Below are 27703 nucleotides of genomic sequence, written 5' to 3'. Positions count from 1 at the left end.
AGCAAGGAGAACAAATCAACCAGTGTTTAAAAGAATTAATTCAGATTATCCCTGAAAAGTCAAAGATTGAAGTTGAAACACTTTGGCCGCTATATTATTCCCATAATGCTGAGAAGATGGGACTCATTGGAAAAGACTGACGTTAGCAAAGATTGAAGGCAAAAAGAGAAGGGGGATGTCAGAGGATGGGATGGAGGGATGGACGGTGACATGGTGAGCAAGAACTTGGCCAGACTTTGGAGGATGGTGCAGGATAGAAGAGCGTGCTAGGGTCCCTGAGGTCACGGAGAGCAGAAAGAGGGCCCAGAGTCCTGTGGCCCCGGGTTATGCCAGTCTGCTTGGGATACAAGTCCAGCAAAGGGGTCTGGCAGGGAGACGGAGGATGTCCTGAGAACCCCGAGAAAAGGGAGCCTCGAGGAAGGCCCGCATGTCCAGGCAGAGACTTCAGAGAGGCCCTGAAGGCTGAGCTTGAGAAAAGGCCCTTGGAATTGGCCAGTAAGAGGGCGTGGGTCAAATGATGAGACGGACACCAGCTCAGAGAGCGCCAGGCCCCTCACAGGGGGGGGGGCAAGTGCCATTAGAGGAGAGGGGATCTAGTGTAGCGCTGGAGAAACTGAGCAAGACAGAGATTAGAGGAGACCGATTTAAGTTTATTAAATGGAGAGAGATACTGGGACCAGATGGAGCTTGATGCGAGCAGTAGAGGGCGAGGCTCTTTTCTAGGACAACAAGAACAATGGGGGAGGTACCAGGGCGGGGACAACCTAAGGGGGGGGGCACCAAGGATGACACAATGGAGGGAAGTTACTGACATTCTAATGAGTCTAAAATGGATAAACCTCTATCCTGCCCAGCGCTAAGGAACGACTATAACCTAGAAACGAAACCTTTATCCATCCCGGGTAAGAGGGGATGCTACAGCTGGGCTCTGGGGGCAGACCCTTATCTCGGCAAACACCAGGAGGGAAAGGTGTAAGCTGGGGCAGAGGAACAGAACGGGAAGCTCTCCTGCGGGGAGGCCCCCCCCCCCACCCCCGGGAATGAAGATAAAGCGGCTTCCCCGCGGGCAGCCGCGCCTCGAGAGGGAGGGGCCCCGGCCAAGGCGCAGGCCTGCTCTGGGCCCGGACGTGCGCCCCGAGCCGCGCCGCCTCCGCTGCCCCCGGGCCGGGGTCCCGGGAAGGGAAGGAGCCCCAGCCTGGGAGTGGCCTGAGCGGGTCTCCCGCTACCCCGTCTCCAGCTCCGAGAGCGGTCCCGGGCTCAGCCCCCAGAGCCAGCTTCGGGACCCCCCCCCCACTGGCACCCCGCCCGCCCGTCTCCGAGGCCCGCCCGTCTCCGAGGCCCGCCGTTCCTCCCCGGGTGCCCCGCCCCCACCGCTTCCCCGCCCCCCCCTTGGGCTCTCAGGCCGGACATCCAGGGTCACAGGGTCACAGGGTCACAGGGCGGTTAGGAGGGGTGGGCGAGTCTGCACCGGTCACGGCCCCGAGGGCTGCCGGGCCCGGTCTCCCCGCCCCGTTCTGCGCTGGCCCTAGGCCGCGGTTCCGGAGGTTTCTCCCCCTTCAGGAAGGGAAGGCCCGGAGGGGCCCTTACCCGAGGCCTCTCCCGGCTCCAGGAGCGACCCCGGGGGCATCCCCCGTCTCGGGCCGGGAAGGGCCCGGAGCCGCCCGCGGAGGCCGGGGCGGGGCGGGGCCTGCCGGGCGGGGCGGGGCGGGGCGGGGCCTGCCGGGCGGAGGAAGTGAGCTCGCCTTCTTCCTCCTCCTCGTTCTCCCTCCTCTTCCTCCCCTCCTCTCCCCCCCCGCCCCCTCCCCCAGGCCGACCATGCCTCCGCCCCCCAAGCGGGCCCGGGAGCCCGCCGAGCTGGAGCAGCAGCGGCGCCAGGAGCAGAAGCGGCGCCGGCGGGACGCGCAGCAGCGGCAGCAGCTGCAGCACCTCGAGTCCTTGTGAGTGACGGGCGGGCGGGGGAGGGGCGCCGCGCGCGCCCCGGGCTCCTCCCCGCCCCCACCCCGCGCCGGGCGGGCCCTTCGGGGGACGGCTCCCAGACCCTCCGCGCCCGGCGCGGCCTCCGCTGGCCCATCCCCCAGCCGCACACCTGAGCGGCCCCGGGAAACTTCCCTGGCCCCGGCCCCGCCCCCGGCCGGCCCCCTTGGGGTTAAGGCCAAAGGTGAAAGGGGAGGTTTGGCACACGCCGGTCCCCGCCGGACCTGCCGCCCAGCCTGCCCCGGGGCGCTGACAGCGGGCCCCGCCCCTCTCCGGGCCTCTCCCGCCCCCGGACCCGTTAATGCCAGCTTTCCCCTCCGACCCCGACCGCGGCCTTTGCCCCAGCGCCTGGCACCGCCTGGCACCGCCTGGCACGTGGGGGCGCCTCGGGCCGGGACCAGACTCGGCCGGGCTTGCACCGGGAGTGAGCGTGCGTCTGGGGCCCCCGGCCCGGGCCCCCCCAGTCAGGAGGCCCTTTCCGTCCCCCCGGGCCCTGCCCGGGACCCCAGCCTTTGGCCTCGTGGCGCTGGCCGTCCGGAACCAAGGGATGGGCAGGGAGCGGACCCCCAGGGATGGGACGGGCGCCCCTTGTTCCTGGGGAGGTGGAACTGCGCCCCCCACCCCGCCCCTGCGGGCCCTTCCCCAGCCGGCTGCCCGAGGCCCCCGCTCTGCCCGGGCCGGGCCCCCCGCTCTGCCCCGGCCGGGCCCCCCGCTCTGCCCCGGCCGGGCCCCCCGCTCTGCCCCGGCCGGGCCCCCCGCTCTGCCCCGGCCGGGCCCCCCACGCCCCCTTTGCTGCTCCCATGAGCCTTTGCTGGCGGCCATTGCGCAGCGCCAGGGAGCCAAGGAGGGCGGGCCCCCTGGGGCTCCCGCCGGGAACGGCCGGGGTTGGGCAGGTGTACACACCCGGGGGGGGGGGGGGGGGGGGGGGAGGGGGGGGGGGGGGGGGAGGTGGGCAGGCACCTGGGGCCACCCGAGGTCAGGGGGTCCCGGGCAGCAGCAGGGGCTGGGGGGCGGCTTCGGCAGGGGGAGCCGTGGGTGGGGAGCGCTGCGCCCGCTGCCGGGAGCTGGCCGGCGAGCGTCGCTCCGAGGGGGCTCGGGGCCGGCCCCAGGGCGGAGAGGCGCAGGCGCGGCCTTGTCCGCGGTGGGAGAGAGGGAGGGCTGGGAGAGAGGGAGGGATGGCAGAGAGGGAGGGCGGAGCTGGCCGGGGCCCCCAAACACAGAAGGCCCAGGCGCCCGTTCCTGGGGGGCCAGGACTCTGCGAGAGGGCCCTCGGGCGGCGAGCTCGAGGAGGAGGGGAAGGGATGAGGCGGGGAGCGGGGGAGCACCCGCAGCACGTGGCGAGGGCGCCGACGTGGGCGCAAGCTTGACCGGGAGGTGGGGAGAGGACTGACGGGCCGCCAGTCAGACGGGCCCAGGGGCAGCGGGAGGTGGGGGCTTGTGCCTAGAAATGTCGCCGAGCCCCGGGGGCGGGGCGCCGCCCTAGCCAACGGGGACGCAGAGCAAGGGCCCGGCCAGAGCTCGCAGGGCTCCGCAGATGGAGCGGGTGTGAAATGATGAACTGGCAAGAGTGAGGCAGGGAGAGGACCGAGCGAAACCGGAGCGAGGAGAGAGGAGAGGCTCCGGGAGAGGGGCCGCGGTGCCCGGGCCTGGCCAGTGAGCTCGGAGATGGCCCAGCTGCAGGGGTTAGAGGGGGTGAGGGAAGGGCCAGGGGAAGCTCCCAGAGCCCCAAGGGGATGGGAAAGAGAGGCGGCTGGCTAGCAGGGATGGCCCCCGGCTAGCAGGGATGGCCCCCCGAGAGAGGGAGGGAGGCAGCCATGGTGCAGCAGCGGGGATGAGAGAGCCGGCAGTCCTTTGGGGAAGTGGGGTCAGTGGCGGCAGAGGGGTCTGAGAGAAGGGCCCCTGCTCCACTGGAGCCGGGGTGAGGGGAGAAATCGGGAGCGAGACGGCTGGATGGTGTGACCGGGGAGGTCTCGGGGCGGCCTCAATTTTTTTATTCAGTCAGTTGTGAGGGTAAGGGGAGGTTTGGAACATCCACCGTAACCGGGTAGAGAAGCAGTTACAAAAGGATGGTTGCAGTGAGAGCCCCATGAGACTAGGCAAGAAAACAGCTGACCTGGTCAGCCCTGGGGGCTCTGCGGCTTGTTTGAGGAATGGCAGGGATCGGCCAGCGCTCCCCGTGAGGGGGAGTAAAGTGTAAGAAGACTGGCTGGCCAAGGAAGTATGCTCCATCCTGGAGGAACCACCAGACATATGTGGGCAGAGCAGGATTCTGATTGTTGGGGTGTGTCCGGCTCTTTTTGACCCCACTTGGGTTTTCTTGGCAGAGAGACTGGACGGTTTGGCCGTTTCCTTCCTCAGCTCATTTTGCAGAGGAGGAAACTGAGGCACAGGGTGACGTGACTAGGTGTAGAGAGCGGCTGAGGCCAGAAAAGGAGAACTCCTGACCCTGGGCAGGCAGGCACCGTGGGCACTGTGGCGGCCCCTCCGCTGGACATCACTGACCGCCGAGGGGAAGCTGCACTGGAGTGGGGAGAGACTTGGGGCTGCCCCACCCCCGCAGGCCGGGCCACGGTCCAGGCTGAAGCAATAAGGGCCCGGGTTACAGCGGGATGGAGGAGAGCTGGGGGCCCAAGCCTTGCACAGAGCAGATGTGGGAGGCTGGGCAGTCGGGGCGACGGGGTGCGTCTGGCAGGCGCTGCCCTCCCCAGTCAGAGGGGAGCTGGGGGAGGCGAGGTCGGAGGAGTCGGCGACAAGCTTCGCTTTGGACACCCAGCCTGGGGAGGCCAGGTTCGGGCCTGGAGGTCAGTGGAGGAGCAGAGATCCGCTCCTGGGAGCAGAGAGCCGGTGAAAGTCCGGAGGGCCCCAACAGAGCCGACCCCCAGCCAGCAGAGGAGGCTGAGGAGAAGCCTGCAGAGAAGGGGTGAGCGACACCCCAAAGCTGCAGGTCAGGAAGCAGGAGGAGGGAGGAGAGGCCACTTCCCTTGTCAGTTAGGAGCTCACCCAGCAGAGGGTGTTGGAGGTGAGATTAAAAGCCAGATGGTGAGGACTTGGGAGGAGAGAAGTGGAGGCAGCTGCTCCCCACCGGCCTCTGCAGGAGTTGAGCCACAATGGGGAGGAGGGTCGACCATAACAGCCAGCAGGGACAGGTGCATCCATGCCCTTTTTAAGGATCAGAGGAGGAATGTTTGCAGGCTGTAGGGAAGCCATCAATAAAAAAGGGAATATAGACAATAGGAGACAGCTGCCCTGGGGGGAAAACTGGGGCAGGAGAGGATTAGAAATTGAGGTTGGAGTGACAGATCATAAGGCAGAGAGAAAGATGGAGGACACAGGATCAGGTAAAGGAATTGCAGTTTAGGAGCTTGGAGCTGGAATGTCTCAGACATTGGCAAAGTCCCATGGAGAGTCATTTCTTTGTAGCTGAGGAGAGTTGGAGAAGATTGGGGAACCCCAGAGTTTGAGAGTCTCCAGGAGACTATCATATATGATGAAGGGCAGGAGTTGGGATGGGGGGAAAGCCAGGGAGCCATGCACTGAGCCCCCAAGAAGGAAGGAGTGTCCCCAGGCCCACTGGATGGTCACAAGATGCCCGATTGGTGGTTACGTTAGGACTGAAGGACCCCTTGGCATTCTTCGTTCTAGCTCCAAGGGCCTCCTGGCCGCCTCCCCACCAAATGGGCAGGTCTTTGGGTGGCGCTCCAGGGCATCCCTGGCACCCTCCTTCCCGGTGATGGGGAGCTCTTCCGAGTCTCCCTTGTGATTGTGCTGCCCTTAGTCCGCGTGTTCTTTTGGAACAAAACTTCTCGAGGGCAGGGATGATTTTGTGTTTGTCTTCGCCTTGCCAGGGCCCAGCTCGGGGCCTGCTGGCACAATGGAAGCATTTAATGTGTTTGTTGGCTGACCCTGGCCTCCTGACGCCCTTTGGGGTGCCCCACTTCCCCATTTCCCCCCCCATTTCCCCAAAATGTGGTCCCCATTTCCTTTCTGGGTACCCTTTATTCATGCCGGCTGGCCAGAAAGGCCAATGGAAAGGTTCGGCCTGCTTCTCGCCCTTCTCGGTCCCTGGCTGACCTTTGCCCTCTCTTCTATGGAAGATTTGATTTCTGTTTGTCTCAGATTTGCGGGATGTGTCATTTTGATGGCAGTCTGAGCTCCACTTTGGAGGGTACACTTCTCGTGTCTTCGATTTATTGGCAGTGTGGATAATTCTCCCCCACCCTAATTATCTTTTCCTCATAGCTGAAGGTCTTCCTCCTGGCCGGCTGCAGTGTTGTTTTTGTTGTTACTGGCAGTGTGACATTTATCACTACATGACTTGGAGTGAAGTATGTTTTTCTTTTTAAGGGCCATTGGTAAGAGTCTTTTGATCAGTGCCTTGTGTGTGTGTATGTTTAGAATTCCATTTTCTTGTATTATGTCCTGCATCATGCTTTTTTATATAATAGCTTTTTATTTTTCTTTCTTTTTTTTGCTCTTTACTGTAGTAAGTTTATTTTTAATATACATTACTTTATGAATCATGTTGGGATAGAAAAATCAGAACAAAAGGAAAAAGCCATGGGAGAGAGAAAAAAACAGAAAAAAGAAGTGAACATAACATGTGTTGATTTACATTCAGTCTCCTTAGTTCTTTTTCTGGATACAGATAGCATTTTTTATCCAAGGTCTATTGGGATTGCTTCAGATCACTGAATTACTGAGAAGAACCAAGCCTTTCATTGTTGATCATCGCACATTCTTGCTGTTTTTGTATATGACGTATTCCTGGTTCTGCTTGTTTCAGTCAGTATCAGTTCATGTAAATCTTTCCAGGCCTTTCTAAAATCAGTTTGTTCATCACTTTTTAAAGAACATTAATATTCCATTACCTTCATGTACCACAACTTGTACTAGCTTTTTATTTTTCGAAATCTCTGCAAAGATAGTTTTCAACATTCACCCTTGCAGAACCTTGTGTTCCATACTTTTCTCCCTCCTCTAGACAGCAAGTGGTCCAATATGGTTAAATATGTTCAATTTTTCTAAACATATATATACATTTGTCATTGTTGCACAAGAAAAATCAGATCAAAAAGCAACAAAATAAGAAAGAAAACAAAATGCAAGCAAATAACAAAAAGAGTGAAAATGCTGTTGTGATCCAGACTCAGTGCCCACGGTCTCTCTCCGGGTGCAGATGGCTCTCTCCATCACAAGTCTATTAGAACTAGCCTGAATCACTTTATTGTTGAAAATTGATCATGATCAGAATTGATCATCGTATAATCTTCTTGTTGCCGTGTACAATGACCTCCTCGTTGTGCTCACATCACTCGGTATCAGTTCATGGAAGTCTACCCAGCCTTCTCTAAAATGACCTTGCTGGTCATTTCTTACAGAACAATAATATTCCATAACATTCATATACCACGACTCAATTCAGCCATTCTCCAGCTGATGGGCAGCCACTCAGTTCCCAGTTTTTTGCCACTACACAAAGGGCTGCCACAAACATTTTCTGTTTTAATGCTTTTGAGTTTTCTGTAACACATGATCGTAGCTATTTTACACATTCTGTCTTCAATGTCAGATGCTCTGATTTGCTAAGATTTATTATGGTCTTCTTTGGCTGCTTTCCTAGCAAGTGTGTGTGTCAAATCTCTTCTGTGTCTCAGCTTCTAATTTGGGGGAGTAATTCTCCATCATTTAGACAGTTTTACCTAATTTGTTGTTTGTATTGCTTAATTCTGCATTGAGAGTATCTTTTGTTTTGTATTTTTGTGTTTGTTTTTTAAAAGTGTATTTTGGGGTCAGAGAGGTCACAGAATGGTTAAAGCACCACTCTTGGAGTCAGGAGAACCCAAGTTCAAATCCAGTCTTAGCCACTTACTACCTGTGTGACCTTGGGCTAGTCACTTAACCCTGATTGCCTCACACACACCAAAAAGGTGTATTTTCTTTTGAGTCATTCTGAAGATTCTTGCTGTTCCATAATTTCTGGGGGAATCTGGCAGAGTCTCTCTTTTATTGAATAGCATCATTTCACTTTCCTTCCTATTACAATTATGCCCTCAGCACTCTCATTTTTCTTTGAGGTTTTTCTCTTTGCTTGTGAAGGAAGCTTTTTAGTCAGACATTCTCACTCCAACTTTTGGGCTTTCATCCCTTTTCTCGTATTTGGCCGATACACTGGTCTTTGTGACCCTTCCCTACTTTGTGACCCTTAGCACTTCCAAGGCTGGGTGCCTGGGCAGTCTCGGGCTCCATGGGTCGGCTGGCCCCAAGTCAAAGGCCTCGGGACGGGGGTGGGGGGGGAAGGTTCCAGCTGGGGTTCCCCTCCCTTCTCCCTTTGGCTCTTCTCGATTCTGCTCCAGATGACCTCAGATCACAGTCCTGTCCCTGCATTGGGGAGTCCCAGCCTGCAAGCTGCTGGTGCTGTCATAGGCTTGCAGTGTGGGCTGGGGATGGAGGTGTGTGTTCTAAGTCTCCTCACACATGAATTCATGAGGGTTTGAGCTTCTGTCATTGTGGCTTCGGCCAAAATTACTCCAAATCTGGCGCGTGGCTTCTATTTTTAATTTTGAGGTTCTGAGGCTTGGAGAGTTGGAAGAATGGCGGTTTGGCCGTCTTTCTGGTCCCGTAATCCAAGGGCAGCCCTCTCTGTCTTGTGGCCTGCAAGCCCTTGTGTCCTAGGGATCCGGGAAGGAGTGCTTGCTCTGAAGTAGACTGGAATAGCATCGGGCAATCTCAGTGGAGTCCTAGGATGTCCCCAAATTAACTATCGGCTTCTGTATAAGTGCAAGAGGGCAGCTAAGGCACGGCAATGCAATTTATTGTCGTCATTCAGTTGTTTCGGTCATGTCCCTATTTGGGATTTTCTGGCAAAGATACCGGAATGGTTGGCTATTTTCTTCTCCAGCTCATTTTACAGATGAGGAAACTGAGGCACACAGGGTGAAGTAATTTGTCCAGGGTCACACACCTCTAAGTATTGTCTGAGGTCAGATTTGAACTCCTTGACTCCAGGCTTGATGCTCTACCCACTGCCTCATCTACCTATTAAAAAGAGAAGTGAAGAATGACATTTTACCCTGAGCTTCATTACTTTTGTTGCAATTTGGGAAAATAAGTAATGGAGTGAAATATTCCGTATGAAATCCTGATTCTATTTTTAGTTCTTAGCCCAAAGGATTCACATAAAGTGGAAGGTAAAAAAAAAAAAAAAAAAAAAAAAATTATCCCAACCCATTGCTGCCAAATCCAAAAATAATTTAAAAGATCAGTGAAAACCTGGAATTGTGATGTTATTATAATCAAAGTCGGAAAGTCTTCACAATGATTTTCTACCATTACTCTTGATACTTTTACTGAAGACTTGAATGTGCTGATGCAGAGTGAGGTGAGCAGAAGAATTTACAGAAATGGTCAAAATAATGTAAAGGAAAAGAATCTGGAAAGACTTCACAACTCCCATTAGTGCAGTGACTTATCAGAGCTCCGGAAGACTTAGGACAACTTGCATCCTGCCTTAATAGAAGGCTGCGTTAGTGGTGGAGGAGGGACATTGATTTTCAGGCATAACATCAGCTTGCTTTTCTTGACTATTTTTATAGGGAGAGCTTTTATGGGAGGAGAGATGGAGCTCAGGAGTAGTGATAAAGATATTCCCCTCAAATTAAGAAAAGTACATCAAGGCAGTGTTAAATATAGAATGCAATCTTAAGATCTATATATAAGAACAAAAATCTTGAGGAGGATTTTTTTTCTGTCTTAAGATATGAGATAGTTTTAAACACAAGTGTATATGACAAGCTTTTTTTTTTTTTTACATATGGAATGCTGTTGGTGGTTCACAAGAATAATGAAACATTTTTTTAAAAGATTTTTGTTAAATAATTTAAAGAAAAGAAACCTTTACCATTTTAGAAGGCCTAACTTGAAAATACCCCAGAGTCATTAACAGTTTGCTGTCAGCTTAGAAAGCATGTCTTTAGGCAGCTGTGCTTGTTTCTGAATTACTGAACATTTTCCCCAGTGATTTGGACAAATGCAGACAGCGAGTTTTTTAAAATTTTTTTTCTATTTTTTCATTAAAGCTCTTCCCTCCCTTCCTCCCTCCCTCCCTCTCTCCCTCTTTCCCTCCCTTTCTTCCTTCCTTCCTTCCTTCCTTCCTTCCTTCCTTCCTCCCTCCCTCCCTCCCTCCCTCCCTCCCTCCTTCCTTCCCTTCCTTCCTTCCTCCCTCCCTCCCTCTTTCCTTCCTTCCTTCCTCCTTCCCTTCCTCTCTTCCTCCTTCCCTCCCTCCCTCTTTTCCTTCCCTCCTTCCTTCCTTCTCTCCCTCTTTTTCTCCCTCTTTCCCTCCCTGAGGCAATTGGCTTAAGTGATTTGACTAGGGTCACACATCTAGGAAGTGTTAAGTGTCTGAGGCCAGATTTTAAACTCAGGTCCTCCTGACTTCAGGGCTGGTGCTCTATCCACTGCACCACCCAGCTGCCTCAAGCTTTTTATTTTCAAAACATATGCATGGGTAATTTTTCAATATCAACTCTCACAAAACTTTGTGTTCCAATTTTCCTCCCACCCGTCCCCTAGATGGCAAGTTATTCAGTATATGTTAAACATGGTAAAAATATGCTAAATCCAATATAAGCATATATATTTATACAATTATCTCACTGTACAAGAAAAATCAAATCAAAAAGGAAAAGTGAGAAAATAAAATACAAACAAATAACAAAAAGAGTGAAAATGCTCTGTTGTGATCCACACTCAGTCCCCACAGTCTCTCTCTGGGTGCAGATGGCTCTCTCTATCACAAGATCATTGGAACTGGCCTGAATCATCTCATTGTTGAAAAGAGTCAGAATTGACCATCACATAATCGAGTTGTTACTGTGTATAATGTTCTTTTGCTTCTACTCACTTCCCTCAGCATCAGTTCGTGTAAATCTCTCCAAGCCTCTCCGAAATCATCCTGCTGGTCATTTCTTAAAGAACAGTAGTATTCCATAACATTCATATACCATAACTTATCCAGCTATTTCCCACCTGATAGACACCCACTCAGTTTCTAGTTCCTTGCCACTACAAAAGGGCTGCCACAAACATTTTTGCACACGTGGGTCCCTTTCCCTCCTTTGTGATCTCTTTGGGATACAGGCCCAATAGACACACTGCTGGGTCAAAGTTGGTAAAGCCTTACATTTTAAGTGGACTGTTCAGAAGATTTTCACAGGTGCATAAATTGAATAAAATGAAGCAAGTTAAATGTCCAGTTGGGGAGAAATCATTAAAAGACAGGAGAAGTCTGAGGAATACAAAGAACTCTGAAAAGACCTTTCAGAAATAATCCCATACATAAAAAGGAAAAAGCTCACCTAGAACAGACTCTACCCAAGTACTTATTTCAAATCTTTCAGGTTTTTAGTTAAGTTAACAAATTAATTTTAAAACCTTTGTTACAGAGAAGGCAAAAACTGAGAATCTGTAGGGATGACTCGAGCAAGGTTGGGGAGACCCAGGACTAAGGTCGTTTTGTGGAAGGCCCTTGCAAGTCAGTCCCCTCGGAATCCTTCGTTAGCAGCTTCTCTGAGTGAAAATTACATTTGTGACCAAAGGCACTGGTCTTTTCTCTCTGGAAATTCCAGGGTCTTTTGGCTCTTCCTCTGCCCCACCTCTCCTTCCCCCCCAAAAGAAACATTGACATGTGGCCCCTCACAAATGGCTTAGTAGTGAAGAGAGTGACTGATCTAACGCCAGCTCTGTAGGGTCCTGTCTTTGAGTCCTGACTTAAAAGTCTTGTACTTCCATGACCTTGACCTCTTTGGGCCTTTTTGTTGTTGTTGTTGGAGTCTCAGATCTTTGCAGCTCTAAAGATAGGACTGAGACGCTGTGATCTTTAGCACTTGATGGCATTCGGATCATTCTTCCACCTCTGCAGGGAAAAAATAGAAAACTGCAGGAGAGAAATCTCAGTCCCTCAGCCCGGAAGATTGGCAAGGCCGAACAAAAATGGGAGGCCCGATCCGTCGCTGGTACTGGGACCTGGCCTTGAAATTCTGTCCAGGATTATGAAGCCGTGACCTCTGACTGGGCTACCTGCCCCCCAGAGAGATCAGAGCGAGCCCTGGCCACAGAAGCCTTTGTCCCAGCTGCCTCTGAGCTGACAGAGGCCTGGGAACCAAGTTGGCGACCTCAGCAAGCTGTGAGCAGAGGGGACAGGCCGTGCGGGAGCCCGTCGGCCTGGAGCCTGCCCCTCGAGTGCAGGGCTTTTGTTTGCCTTCCTTTCTCAGTGGGGGGGAGGGGAGCACAAGGGGGAAGGGAAAGGGTGATGGATTTTTGTCATTGGAAGATAAAATTTTGTTAGTAAACAAGTGTTTGAGATCTTAAAGCTTTGCAATTTCCTGAAGGTCCACTAGGTGGCACCGTGCACAGAGCGCCAGGCCTGGAGTTGGGAAGGCTCTCCCGGGTTCAAATCTGGCCTGGACAGACCTGAGCTGGGGGACCCCTGGCACCTCATTGGGCTCCCCCTTGCCTCAGTTTCCTCCTCAGTAAAATAAGCTGGAGAAGGACATGACAAATCCAGTGTCCCTGCTGAGACAAGCCCAGATGGGTCGCGAAAAGGGAAGGATGGAACCACCATTTCCCAAAAGTAACCCGGGTCCTTCTCTACCTTTGTTCTTACTTCTGACCTGCCGTTTTCTCCTGCGTGCGTATGTGGACTTGCATGTAAACACCCACGACTCCTCTGTGGGTGCGCCTGTGCACGGCCCTTGGGCCTCCTGGGTGGGGGTGGCGCCGTTTCTGCTTCCGGGGTCACAGGGGGGCTCTGTTATCCCCGATGGCTAAAAGGTCACGGCACAAAGTCTTGGCAGTTGTTTTCTTGGTCGTCAGTCTCCAGCATTAAGTAGCCATGGGGGCCAGGCCCGAGGCCAAGGACTGAGCTCAACCAAGTCTCTGGGGGAGTCTGCGCTCCCGGGGCCAGGAGGGTTTGGCCCCGTTCCTCCGGGCCCTGACTCGCCCAGGTCAGCCGGCCCCCAGAACTTGCCGACTGTGAAGGCCAGGGTTTCTGAGGGGAGCCAGAGTTCGCCTGGTTTTGTGAAGGACGCAGTCCGAAGGTAGGTCCCGGTCCAGAACCCCATGTCACCTCCCATGTGACCCGACAACTAAAAGCCACTTTTAAAACTTAGGCAAAGCTTTAAAGTTTGGCAAAGTGTTTTGACCCATTTTGTCTATCACAATAAAGCTTTTGGGGGGCTTTCAGTAGTTTTCAGTCAGGAAGGTTAGAACCGTCTCCTACGTTTCTTCTTGGCTTTGATCCTAGTTGTCCAGGTGACCTCTGAGGTTTCTTCCAGCTCTAAATCTTTGATCCTCTAGGTATTGGTCTGACTTTCCAGGTAATGGCTAGGAGGAGCTACGGTAGCCGCTTTGAATTATTTTGCTTTAATTCGAGTCTGAACCCCTACGTTTGGGGGCTTATTTTACTTGGGCTAAAAGTAAATAAAAGTAGCATCGGGTGCTATATCAATGTGATTGATGGGTTCTTTCTTCCCCTCTCCCCCTGCAGTTATGAAAAACCTCCCCCAGGACTTATCAAGGTGAGTATATAGTCAGTTCTTTTGCTGTTTGTAATCTCATCATAAAAAATAATCGCATTTTGAACAAACTTTTGTAAAATCAGGTAATTATGATTCTTAAGGCACTTTTGGTAACATTGCTTCTTTACTGCCCATATATTTTTTTCAATCATTTTGTGAATGTGTCCAGAGAATACACTAAAACTTCTTTAATCTCTTAGACACCTTTAGCAGTTTGGAGAACCTGGGGACCCTTTCTTTAAATTCATAAAATATGTAGGATTTCAAAGGAAACCAATTATATTAAAGATCCAATATTTTTCTTACCAAGTTCATGGAGCCTTTGAAATCTACTCACACCCTCCTTTTGCTTACAGATTGTTTGTACTTCTCCTGGGTGCTATTATCTTCTCGTGTTGACCTCGCTACGTAATCTTGTACCTTATTGTGGAAACTAGCCTCCTTAGCTAGGTTTTAGTACCTTAAGATTTACAAAAGCACATTGGGAAAAATTTTTCCTGATGAAAGAGTCCTTTCTACAATGTCTCAAACAAAGGACCATTCTTTAAAAGTGTTGGGAAGATCATTACCTCTTGAAAAGTTTGTTTCACGGTTGAATATCAGTGTAATTCAGAAATTCAGTTCATTTCAAGGATACTTATTAATCATTGACTGTGTGTAAAACAAATTCTGGAGATTCATTAGTAAAACTGAAATCATCTCTAATTTCAAGAAATTCTGTCTTCCATTGAGGAGATAAAACAGCATATACACAATTAAGCAAATCAAATATACAGTGTATACAAACTATTACAAAGTGCTTATTTAATAGGAGAGAGCAGGATCAGTATGGGATTTATCTAGCAGGTTCCTGGGTTGTTTTTTGTTGTTTTTTGCTGAGGCAGTTGGGATTAAGTGACTTGCCCGGAGTCACACAGCTAGGAAGTGTTAAGTATCTGAGGCCAGATTTGATCTCAGGTCCTCCTGACTCCAGGGCTGGTGCTCTATCCACCGCGCCACCAGCTGCTCTTCCTTGGTTGTTTTTTGAAGGAAACAAATCTAACATAGAAGATGACCTATATACTGTAGTTATAGGTATATCTCACCAAGGTACGGGAGGCATTGGTTTTTGAGGTACCAAGGTAATGGGGCATCACCGAAAATTTAAGACAGAAGTGCCATGTTTTTAGGAATATCAATTGGCAGCCGTGTGGAAGATTAATTGGTGAGCGGAAGCTCTTGCAGTTTTCCTGGAGAGAGACTAGTCGGACCCGAGTGGCAGGGAGAACACTGAATGCCAGAGATGTTCTGAAGGCGGGATTGACAAGATGGGGGGACTTGGCCGAGGAGCGTGAAGAAGAGTGATGAGTGATGGTGACTGAGGTTCCTGATCAGGCATTATCCTTATCGAGTATGAAAGTCTGGAGAAGGATCCAGGGGTGGGGGTTGGGCATGTGAGGATGAGATGCTCAGAGGGTCTCTAGGGAGAATGTCCTTCAGGCAGCCAGGAACGAAGGGCAGTAAAAGGATGATTGGGGAGTCATCTGCAAGGGAGCTGACCACAAAAGGAGGAAGGCAGCTGGTATTCACCACACTTAGTCGGCGGGCCTTGGATGATCCCTAGCCCCTCCAACAGGCAAGAGAACCAAGAGGGAACAGTGGGAAGGAATGCTGAGGAGGCTTGGCCAGGACGAGCTGGTTGTCCCTGCCAAAAAAAGTGAGTCCCATCAGACTCAGAAATCCAGAAATTTCAATTTCTGATCATTTCATTTCAAGGCGATTGGAATTGATGCTATAAGAGATTAAGAAGTCAAGGGGCGGATGAAAGCTGTTTCTATGATTAGGGCAGGAGCTGTCACTTGGGCCTTTTGTCCCCAGTGCCTGGTCCTGTGCCCTGTACAAAGTAGGTGCTTGATAAAATGTTGAATTGAGTCCATTATTAAATCAACAGTGTAGGCTCCAGTTGGATGCTAATTATGTAAGAGGTAAGTAGGTGGTTCAATGAATAGAGTACCAGACCTGAGGCCAGTTCCTGAGTTCAAATCCAGCCTCAGACAGTTACTAGCTGTGTGATCCTAGGCAAGTCACTTAATTCTATTTGTCTTGGTTTCCCTTCCTGTGAATTGGAGAGATAATAGCACCTCCCTTCTCAGGGTTTTAAGGAATAAATGAGATGATAATTGTAAAGCGCTTAGCACCCCTGGCCCATTATAAGCATTGTTTTAAATGACAAGAATTGCTGAATGAAATTTTAGTGCTTAGTAATACATTTTATACTAAATGTTTATACTAAATTTTAATTTTAGTATTTAGTAATTAGTAAATTAGTAAACTAAATTTAGTAGTTTATACTAAACTAAATATACTAAATACTAAATTTATACTAACATTTTATACTAAAAGTTTATACTAAACTTAAACATTGTCACAATATAGTGAGTTTTCTTTTGACATCATATTTATCCTCAGTTACAGGCTAGAGAACTCATTTATTAAAACACTATTTCTAACAAGTACCATATCCAGAATTTGGAAAGAGTGGCAGTGTCCTTCTGGATGAAAGGAGCTTTTCCAGTTGAAAAACTACTTTATTTTGTTCATTCCAGAAAGGCGGGCTTTGACTTTAGAACCTGACTTAGTAATGACCTCTGATTTATTCATTCTAGTCTATTTTCTGGAAATTTTCTTTTCTTTTTAGCTTGCATTGTGGCTTTGTTGTATTAAATTTATAAGATCAATTTATTTTCATATGATTTCATTTTTCCTAGTATTTTTCTGTCTTTTCTAGTAAGTAAAATCTGCCTGCATTTGGAATCACCTGAAAAGGATGATGTGGGAAGGGTTTTTTCCTCTCATCTCCATCAAGGGGAGGGAGAGATGTACTTTGAAACAACTTAAAGACTGGTACTTTGGGCTTTTTGTTTACAGATTTTTTTCCCCATTGTTTAGGAAGATGAGACCAAGCCAGAAGACTGCATACCGGATGTACCGGGCAATGAACATGCCAGAGAATTTCTGGCTCACGCTCCAACTAAAGGCCTCTGGATGCCCCTGGGGAAGGAAGTCAAGGTTATGCAATGTACGTGATCCCTACCTTTCTAATCATTCAGGAGATCTGCAGTGTCATCTGTCTGTGAATTTTCATTCATATTTCTCCCATCCTTAGGTAATTTAATGTTGGAAAAGCTTCTTAGAAAACCCAAATTCCTTCCAAGTTTAACTCAAAGTTTTTTCCATTTCCTTGAAAAGACAACCCGAAATACTTAAGAAAAGGGACAGTTGTCTTCAAGAATTGGAAGTGTGTAGATGGACACTTATTCTGACTGGCCCTGGAAGATGGCACTAGGGAAGAGATATGGGAGGCACAGACTTATAAGGAACAACTTCAGAATATTTAGAGACATCTAAAAGTGGATGGGAACTTGATGGAGTAGCTATTTATTACAAAGCCCCCTATATTATAAAGGATACTTTGAAGGCCTATTCTATTTAGGTATCTGTTGGATAATTAGCCAGTTGTATTTATTTTTCAAAATGTGAATGTCATCAAGACTGATCCGACTGATCTTCTGTCTTGTGAGACTGCTGTGAGCAGTTTTACTGAAACTTTGATTCTTTGGTTGCCTTCCAGGCTGGCGCTGTAAACGGTATGGACACAGAACAGGTGACAAAGAGTGCCCGTTCTTTATCAAAGGCAATCAGAAATTGGAACAATTCAGAGTAGTAAGTACAAAATTCTAACATTGAGATTTCTTTTGCAGCTGTGAAATGTTGGTGGACATCTGCATGATAACTTGTCCAAGAGACACTCTCTTTGGTTCAGCATGGCACACATATCCAAACTTAGGGCCTACAAAACGGTTCCCCCAAAACAATTAAGCAAAATTTCTAATAAAAAGATTGCAACTCAGGCTCTCTGTCACTTTTTACTCTTGGTAGTTATCTGTTAGCAGAAATACGTAACTTGATCTTTTTTAAACATGGTGCCTGTTTGACCCGGGTTTTATTCCCTTTTAATGTTGTCTTCATTCATGTTATTGTAGTCACTGTATATGTTGTTCTTTTGTCCCTTTTCAGTTTTTACTCAATATCTTCTCATGTTTCTCTTTATTCTTCCTATTCATCATTCTTTGCAGTATGATCATTTCATTTCATTCATATATTCTGGTTTGTTCAGTGTAGACAGATCTTATGTTTCCTGCGTTTTACTTTCTTGATGGTGTCACTTTGGATATTTTTATACATCTGGGTCATTTCTTGCTATCATTTTCTTTTTTTTTAATTGTACTTTATTTTTCCAGATACATACAAAGATAGTATTTAGCATTCACCTTTGCAAAATGCTGTGTTCCAAATTTTTCTCCTTCTCCTTCCTCTCCTCTTCTCCCTCCCCAAGACAGCAAGCAATCCAATGTAGGTTAAACATATCATTGATTTTCATGGGGTATATTAAGCCTTGTGGCGCAGGACTCCTGGGCCAAAGTATGTAAATAACTTAACTCTCTTTGCATGATCCAGATTGTTTTATACAATCGTTAGATGAATTCTCAGTTCCAACTACCGCAAATGTGTGAATCACACATTTGGCTTCTTGTCACAGTCTTAATGGTGAATTTTCCATTCTGTTACCAATTTGATGGGTGTGAGGTAATACCTCAGAAAAACTTTGTTTCATTTCTCTTGTGAAAGATTTAAAAATTTTTTAAGATAATTGTTGACAAAAATTTTTTAATGAAGCGTATTCCTATCTTTGGGCCTTGATTTTTTAAAAATTTGTATTTATCATTTACTATATCATTACATAGTACTAAATATATAGATATTTTAGTCTATGATGAAAAGACATTAGTTGATTACACTCTGTAAAGTGTTGTTTCAAAAAAGGCTAAATCTTACCTGTCGATCACATTTTTACTCATCTCAGAGGTTCAGTTCTAAATCATAATGCTGATCAAAAAGCATTTATTAAGTGTTTGCTTACTCTCTGTCAATCACTGTGTTTAGCACTTGAGATATAAAAATAAAAAATGAAACAGATCTTCCCCTTAACAAGCTTACAGCCTATGAAGAGAAACAATATGAACATAAAAGGATTCACAAAATAAATACAGGGCATTTGGGAAGAGGATGTTGGCAACCAGAGGGGAAGGGAACAAGCACTTAATAAGTGCCTATTATATACTAGGCTCTGTATACTAAGCACCTCATCTGATCTTCACAAAACCCCTGAGAAGTCTTACTGTTATCCCCATTTTACACTTGAGAAAACTGGGGCTGAGAAAAGCTGCAAGCCTGGATGTGTACGGCTCAGAAGCGCTCTGGCTGCTCGCCGCCCTCTGGGAGGCCTGTGAACCAGGCAGCGGCGCGAGCTGGACTCCAGAGAGGTGGGAGTGAAAGTGTGTCTGAGCATGGGGGGCAGCCACTGCTTTGGCAGTGGAGTCTCCTGTCCCCAGAAGGGCCAGAGAGGCCTTTGGTCTGTTCTACATGTAGGGCGCCACAAGGGCCAGGCCGTGGGCCCGAGAGGGGTTTGCCTGTGATCCTAGCGGTCACAGAGAGACAAAGAGAATAAGGAGTGAAGAGAGGGATGGAATAGGGAGCGGGACACCACTGGAGTAGTACAGGAGACATGTGGTGAGGATGGGGTCCTTTTAAGTAGTGAGGAGATGTCAGCAGTAGGGGTCGGAGAGAGAAACACGGTCTGACAACAGATATGTAAGTAAGGGAAAGTCAGGGGTCAGTTTGTCAAACTGGGGTAACTGACTGGGATCCAACCATTCTGGAGAGCACTTTGGAACTATGCTGAAAGGCCACCAAATGTGCATCCCCTTTGACCCAGCAGTGTGTCTACTGGGCTTGTGTCCCATCTTAAAGGCTCTTAAAGAAGGGGAAGGAACCTGTATGTGCAGAAATGTTTGTGGCAGCCCTTTTTGTAGTGGCTACAAACTGGAAACTGAATGGATGCCCATCAATTGGAGAATGGTTGAATAAGTTATGTTATAGGATGCTATGGAATATTATTGTTCTGTAAGAAATGACCAGCAGGATGAATACAGAGAGGCCTGGACTTACAGGAATTGATGCTGGTGAAATGAGCAGAACCAGGAGATCACTGTACACGGTAACAAGATTATGTGATGATCAATTCTAATGGAAGTGGTTCTTCTCAACAATGAGATGATTCAGGCCAGTTCCAATGGTCTTGTGATGGAGAGAGCCATCTGCACCCAGAGAGAGACTATGGGAGCTGAGTGTGGGTCACAACATAGTATTTTCACTCTTTTTGTTGTTGTTTGCTTGCATTTTGTTTTCTTATTGTTTTCTTTCTTGTGCAGCAAGATAATTGTACAAATGTGTTTACATATATTGGAACTAATACATATTTTAACATGTATAACATATATTGGATTACTTGCCATCTAGGAGAGAAGATAAATATGAAACACAAGGTTATGCAAGGATCAATGTTGAACAATTATCCATGCATATGTTTTGAAAATAAAAAGCTTTAATAAAAAAACCAAACCAACCAACCTGGGATAACGGAGTGGTCATGCCCTCAACAGAAGCAGGAAGGGCTCCAAGGGGAAGAAGAGCCACGTCTGTTTTAAACACTTTGAATCTGACCTGCCCACGGGATGTCCGGGAGGCAGTGTCCATTCAACAGTCAGTGTTATGGAAGTGGAAGCCAGGAACAACACCGGAACCGGCAGTTATCAATGCTGAAGAGACAGACCGTGTGCCTGAGGAAGGGACAAAGGCTTCTCATGGAAATCTGGATGGGGAGAGAGAGGAGAAAAGATGGTCAGAGGTGCTGGAGGCTGCAGAGATGGCAAGAAGGGGGCCGAGCCCATCTAATGAGACAACCAAGACTTAGCAAGATGACAGGCGCTGTAGAGATGTCCCTTGTTTCTTTCATATCAGCGACTGGGGTTCCCTAAAAGGTTTTTAAAAATAGCTTCCCTTTGGATGAGCTACATTCTATGAGATGTCATGGGATGGAAGCACTTCCTTCATCCTGAAATCTGCATTTTAAGTCTTTGCTTAACCAGAGATGCAAAGGATTTTAACTTGTAATCAAAAACTTTGATCAAGCATGTCTCTTTATTAAAATAACAAAAATTAAACTGTAAACAAGCACTAAATTTAAAAAATGTTTTAAAACAAATTTTCTAAAAGTTTTTTTTAATTTCTCAGATAATTGAAATTATTTTTAGTACTTTTATATTTTTGAATATAATTCTTGTTGAATTTTATTTTTTTCAGACCACCAAAAAGCTTTACCCCAATCCCAACCTCATCTTATCCCCAATTTAGAAAAAGAATCATGTATAGTCAAGTGAAATAAATTTCCAAATTAGCCATAACTAAAAGAAAATATATAGATGTACATATACATAAATATAGTGTCTCATTCTGCAATCTGAGATTTTCATCTCTCTTTTAGGAGGTACATAAAACCTGTTTCATTAGTTCCCAACTGTTTCAGTTGTCTTTACCATATTGTTACCATTGTATCTTCTGTTCTGGTTCTGTTCACTTGACTTTGCCCCAAATAAGCCTTGTTTCTCGGAATCCATTCCCTTCATCATTTCTTAGAGCACAACAGTATTCCACTTCTAATTTGTTCGTTCATTCTCCAACTGATGGGCACTTCCTCAGATTCCCATTCTCTGCCATCTCAAAAAAAAGCTTACAAAAAAAATGTTTTCACATTTTCAGAGTTAATTTAGCCTAGAATTGATCTCCCATGACCTCATTTCCTTCTCTCCCTATTCTCCTGTTGTAGCCAACTATTTGTGTTTGTATTCTTCCTGCCTTTAATCAGTTCTGATGAGAATAAAGTTCCCAGTATCAGCTGCCTCTTGTCCATTTTATGTGAGATAATTTTCCCCAACTTTTCCCTTTTTCCCACCATATGTTCCTCTTCCCTTCTCCTTCCGTTTTTCTTTTAAATTCATCAGGTTGTAAGAGAACCCCTTCCAGATTTTCTGTTTAATTCTCTGACAGCTAATGATAATAGGCTTCAAACACAGGTATCTCCCCATGTTAGAATGTAGGCAATTTTTCCTTGTTTAGAGCCTTAGGATTGTTTGTTCATTTTTACCCTTTTATAAGTTTTGTATTTATTTCCTGAGTTTGAATTTCAGAGTTTCTATGCAGTTCTGGTCTTTTCATCAGGAATGTTTCCATTTTTCCCCTTTATGATTTTATTCAGTTTTGCCAAGGAAATTATGATCCTTTGCCTTCTGGAATATCATATTCTGGCCTCTCTGTTCTTTTATGGTGATGGCTGCTAAATCATGTGTGATCTTGAACTATGTCTCCTTAGTACTGGAATTTTTTCTTTCTGGAAGTTTGCAGTATTTTTCCTTTAACCTGGAAGCTCTAGATTTTGACTTTCATCTTCCTGAGAGTTTTCATTTGGGAGTTTCTTATGGGAAATGACTGGTGGATTATTTATTTTTCTCCTTAGCCCTCTGGTTCTAAGAGATCTACTCAAGTTTTCTTTTGAGATATTTTTTGGAAACATATTTTGGTCATGACCTACAGGTAGTCCAATTAGTCCTTAAATTTTTTTCCCCTTGACTTGTTTTTCAGATTTTTTTCAGCCTTTAGATTTTGTTTTTATGTTTTTGTTGCATGGAGTCATTAGCTTCTGTTTGGTCCATTCTGATTTTCAAGGAGTTCGTTATGCAAACCTCTTTGTGCCAATCTGTTCTCTTCCCATTTTTTTTTTCTAACTAATTTTTTATTTTTTTCCTCTAGTGTTTTCATTCATGAAAACATTTTTAAACTTAAAAAAAATCTTGATTCATCTTTTGAAGAATTCTAGCTGAATTTGTGCCCAAGTGCACAACTTTTTTCCTGAAGTTTTGCTGAGAGAGTCATTCCTTTTGGGGGGAATTTGTGTGTTAAGTATCCTTGTCAACAGTAACTTTTTTTTTTTTTTAAATGGTGGGGTTCTTTCCTTGTTAGTTTATTTTTCCAGTCTACTTCCTGACTTCAGACTTGATATTCAAACCTGGTTCTGCAGTTCTGTAGGAAATGTCTTAGCTGATCTTGTTACTTTTTGGGGTACTGAGTCTTGTGTTATTCCAGGATATGCCATCTGATTTTTTTAAAATAAATTTTATTTGTATCTTATGTCTTCTAAATTCCACATTCTTCCCATCCTCCACTCCCCCCATTTCTTCTGCCCCTCCCAGAGAGCAGCCTTAGAACACTTTATTATTCTTAAAAGACAAAAAAAATCAGAAAAACTAATCAATTATATTGGGGGAAAACCTAGCAGCACATGCTGCTTTCTATACTTGAGGATCGCTCATTTCTGCACACTTGAAGGTCAGTACGGGCCCCTTTGCTGCCTTGTGGCCAAGGGCTATGTTTGGTCATCTCACTCAATCTCTAGAGCTTCAGCTGATGTAAGTGAATTGCTCCAATCAATCTCTAAGGTCTCTTCCAAATCCTATAAAGATTAGTGATTTCATGTCCACTGAACCAGCTGGAATTCTCCAAGACAGGCATAAATGGCTCTGGTTCCCCAAATCTGAATTTTTACCATGAGTGAAAATAGCTTCCTTCAATTTTATTTTTAGATACTTTAAAAAAGAACCTATTTGCATACATTTAATTTCTTAAAAAGCTGCTTTCAGCTTAGATTCCCACGTTTCAGCTCCTTTCTTATAAAAGTAGTATTCCGTAGTTCTGGGTTCTTTAAGATTGAATAGAGAGAAACTTAAGGTCGAGCCCATCCTACGATGATGAAATTTTCCATCATGGCAACTCTTGAGTCTAAGTCCTAGAAGAATTTTAACTTGCATCAAAGGATAGAATACCTTACTAGCAAAAGTTCCTAGTTACTTTAAATGCTAAAGAAAAGTTATTAGAAAAAGAACCACAGGTTTTACATGAAAAAATAGGAAGATTACAGGTTTTTATTGAAACAGTTTGAGCAAACATATCTCACGAAATCTGATTTTTATCTGTTCCTAAAGGCACATGAAGATCCCATGTATGACATCATAAGGGAGAATAAACGTCATGAAAAAGATGTGAGGTAAGGCTTTTCTGAATGAAATGATATTTGCTTGAAATTTCAAATGGTAAAAACTTAGGCTTTAATTTTTTTTTAATTCTTGACTGAAATGCCCAGAAAAAGAACATTTCCATTCATGAGCAGAATTCCTAAAGAGGCAGCTATAAGAAACCCTCAATCTTCATTTCATATTTCTCACTTTACGTTACTTTCAAAACTGTCCTGCTGCTCTGTGCTTCCTTCAGAAGTTCCTTCTGCTCCCTTTCGTGCTTTAAAACATTACAGTGCCCACCTGTTTCTTTTTTTTTTTTGTCATTACTGTTGCCTTGAACCCCCCTCCATCCCACAACTAAATTAATCAAGACAAAAACTCTCGTAGTAAACAGGCGAATTCCCACATGGGCTTGTCCAAAAGCGTGCGTCCAGCTCCGGGTCAAGGAGCTGGGAACGCGCTGGGATGTGGCTGATGATTTTGCTTTCTTTGCATGAATTGCTCTCCCGGTTCTAGTTGCTGCCCCTTTTGTCAGTTTGTAGCGCCCCACACACGGACTCTGGCAGGGGCCGTGGACTCTTCCCAGCCCCAAGTGCTGGCGGCCCTGACCCACTTCCATCTGGTAATAAATACCACTGCTAGGTCTGTGTCTCTTTTTTTTTTTTTTTTTTTTTTTTTTTTTTTTTTAAGGGAAAGAACCTAGATGTACAAAATTATTTATAAGCAGCTTTTTATGGTGGCAAAGAATTGAAATAGCATCAGTTGAGGAATGGCTGAATAAGCTGTGGTCTCTGGTTGTGATGAAATGTGATGAGAAATGACAAGCAGGATGGTTTCAGAAAAACCTGGGAAGCCTTCTACAACTAATAAGGCAAAGTGAAGTGAGCAGAGAACCAGGAAACGGGTTAACAGCAGGTTTAGGGAAGACTTTTCTGATCAAAATGATGCGATGATTCAAGATAATTCCAAAGGATTCAAGATGGAAAAAGCTCTCCACTTTGAGAGAACCCATCAAGTCTGAGCGCAGACTGAAGCATAATCTTGTGCAACGTGTGAGAATGTGATTTCACATGTATAATTGACATCACATTGTTTGCCTTCTCAGTGGGGAAGAGGAAAGGAGGGACGGCAAGAATTTGGAATTCAACATTTTATAAAATGTTTAAAATTATTTTACATATAATCAGTAAATATTTAATTTTTTATATATATGCATACATACATACATGTATACACACACACACACACACGTTTCTTGCTGGGAAATAGGTGGGCCCTACTGCTGGAGGTTATGAAGTTCCAGGAAATCTATATACAAATAATAACAATAGCCAGCATTTGTGTAGCCCTTGAAGCACTTGTATTTATATAAGCACAAATATGACCTCACTGGGGTCTTTACCACCACCCAGGGAGGTTAGGGCTTTTCTCATCTTTATTATACAGGGGAAGGGAAGGGGAGAAGAGACATAAGAGATCATCTGACCTCTTGCCCATCTGCCCAAGCTAGCAAGTATTTGAAGTTGAATTTGAACTCGGGTCTCACTGACTCAATGATGTCTGATGCTCTTTCCATTTTGACTCACTTTTAAATGGGATTATATGAGATTTAAAGTTAGTTAACTTTTATCTAAGGTTTTTATCTGATGAAAGACCTAGGATTTAAGTTGCACTCTCCAATAGAAGCATTTCCTTTTAATAAAAGTAATTTTTACAAAATTCATATTAACCCAAGATTCTTTGAAATCAGCTCTTTTGTCATTTGCATTGCACTCTTGGGCCACAGTTTGGGAAGCCATTGCCAGCTGTCCAATAGGCCATTTGAAGTACTCTTTCAGAACCTAGTTCTTTTCTGTCTCCCCCCTCCTTCAGAATCAGGTAATGTATTATTTATATGACTACTCCCCCCGCCCCTTTGATATTACCATCTTTCTTAAATCCCTCTGATTTTGCTACCAAGGTAAGATAAGGCTAAATGTGGGTGGAACTTCCTTGCTTTCCTAGTCCAGCCGGATGTGAAGGCTTTCGTGTCAGAATCTCGAAGCTCTTGGGCATCCTAAAACCTCTCACCAGCAAAGCTAAAACAAACTGATCGGGGGCCTTTTAGCGAGTCTCAGACATCTTCCAAAGCTTTGAAATCATTAAATCCTATTTCATTAGCAGCAACTGAGTTTACAACCTGACATTGTCCAGGTTTCTTATCTTCTCCCCATCTCTAGCATGCTTTTACTTTTGTCTTTTTTATCTTATTGAATTCTTAGTATTTAATTTTTCTCCAGATATATGTGTAAAAACAATTTAAACATGTTTCTTAAAGTCTCAAATTCTCTTCTTTCCTCCCCACATATGTAGTCATGTAACAATTTCCATATTAGTTATGTTGTGTGTATGTAGGGGGGAATGACAAAAAAATAAGAAAAAGTTCAATCCCTTTCTCTTTTCCCTTGATTACCTGATGTCTGAAGGGCTTCTGCACCAGACTCTGGTGGTTCTTGATGTTGGGTATATTCAGCCTTTGTCCATCTCACCTGAGAGTTTCTCTGCTGCCCATTCATTCATTTGTAACTTGAAATATCAATTCTGCTCTGATCTTTCTCAAACTCTCTTTTCCATCCTTCTGACCTATGAAGAGATCCAGTCCACTCACAGGATCTCTATTTTTCTTAACATATTAAGGTGCTGGAGAGATATTTGAGCGTATTTCTTCTCTCCCATTAGAGCATTAGTGCCCTTTTGAGCTTTCTCTGAATTCTTGTATTTCAGACTTCCTATTAAAGTTGGTCTAAGTAACCAATATTTCAAAGTCACCTATTCCCTAAAAGTTCCATTCTCCCCCCCCCCCCCCAAAGGATTACGCTACATTTGCAAGCTACATTGTTCTTGTGTATCAGCTTTTGTCTCCATATCCCTTGGGAATATTATAAGGTCTTCTCCCAGCTGTTATGTGATCCTCACTTTCCTAGATGCTCGTAGTATTTTTTCTTGGTGTGGGAATTCTAGATTTTGAATAACACGCCTGGAACATGGCTTTGGGGGGATGATTTGTATATTCTTTCTAACTTGACTTTGCCCCCTGCTTGTAATAAATTCTGAGCAGCTTTCATTAGGGATTTCCTGAAAAAACGTTACACATCTTTTTTTGGTTGTTTTTGAGTCTCTGTTTCCAGAGAATATACCAATTCTTTAATGACTTCTTGACCTGTTTTCCAAGTCACCTGACTTAAAAGATCAGGTTTCTTGCATTTTTCCACCAATCTTTTGTTTTGTTCAGCTTGCTACCTTATGGAACCACTGCTTTCTATTTGGCCTGTTCTTGTCCTGAGGGATTATATTTTTTAACTACGATATGCCAATTTTGGTGTTAATACTTTTATTCTTCTAATTATTTTCTACAGAACTTGTTTCATTTCTTCTGTATACTTTATTTCTGGAAAATCCATTCTTTCCTTGCTTGCCATCCTACTTAATGCTTTTTTGGGGGGAGTTTCTAGGTTTTGAGTCACTTCTTATACTTGTCAGTACTCTGATTTCCTCCTGTTTTCAGCTTTAATTCCTAAGGTGGGGCTTTGTGTCAGCGAAGCTCTGCCTTCTGCTGCTTTGTGGTGGGGTGTTCAGATCTGCTTGATCTTGCCCTAGGTCTCCTGGGTTCTAAACAAGCAAGCCACTTTCTAGTCTTTGAAATTCAAAGTACCAGGTCTTGATGGTGCTCTCCCGACACCTCAGACCTGTCTGCCTCTCAGAGTCCCTGGCCTGGGGAGTCACCCTTGTCACTCTTGGCTTCGGCTCCCTGGAACATCCCCACTTTCTCAGGGGAGTCTTGGCTCTTGTTGCCTCGTACTCCTATCAAACCTTGCAGGCTGTGTGTCCATCTACTCCCTGGTCCCCCTGGTTTAGGGAAGAGGCAGATGGTTATGGAGAGGGACACTTGCCCAGAAGCTTCTGGCAGAATCTTTGTGTGAAATTATTGTAATTTCTCCCTGGACTTCTTAGTCATTATGTGGTCTAGTAGCTCTGCTAGAAGAGATTTCTGGGAACCCATACCCGCCCCTTCAGTGAGCCAGCCATCTTGACCAGCCCCAGATAATAACTATTCAAGGGCCTTGGCCTGCATCTAAAGCTTATGATATTGCTAACTTGAAAATTAATGGC

General features: G+C 46.0%; 1 protein-coding gene across 1 annotated transcript in view; it reads left to right on the top strand.

The window, feature by feature from the left end:
* Positions 1 to 784: 784 nt before the first annotated feature.
* Positions 785 to 27703, top strand: part of RP9 (RP9 pre-mRNA splicing factor) — a 28025-nt gene continuing 1106 nt past the window's right edge. Inside the window, exons 1-6 of the mRNA XM_031952893.1 lie at positions 785 to 902; positions 1809 to 1937; positions 13517 to 13547; positions 16476 to 16605; positions 17158 to 17249; positions 23522 to 23583. Coding sequence (XP_031808753.1) covers positions 1816 to 1937; positions 13517 to 13547; positions 16476 to 16605; positions 17158 to 17249; positions 23522 to 23583 — 437 coding nt within the window. The 5' untranslated portion in view covers positions 785 to 902; positions 1809 to 1815. The remainder of the gene's footprint in view (positions 903 to 1808; positions 1938 to 13516; positions 13548 to 16475; positions 16606 to 17157; positions 17250 to 23521; positions 23584 to 27703) is intronic.

The sequence above is a fragment of the Sarcophilus harrisii genome, chromosome 1, assembly GCF_902635505.1.
Source record: "Sarcophilus harrisii chromosome 1, mSarHar1.11, whole genome shotgun sequence".
In the NCBI taxonomy this organism is placed as follows: domain Eukaryota; kingdom Metazoa; phylum Chordata; class Mammalia; order Dasyuromorphia; family Dasyuridae; genus Sarcophilus; species Sarcophilus harrisii.
Note: the sequence above shows the minus strand (reverse complement) of the source record. Positions and strands in the feature narration are given on the sequence as shown.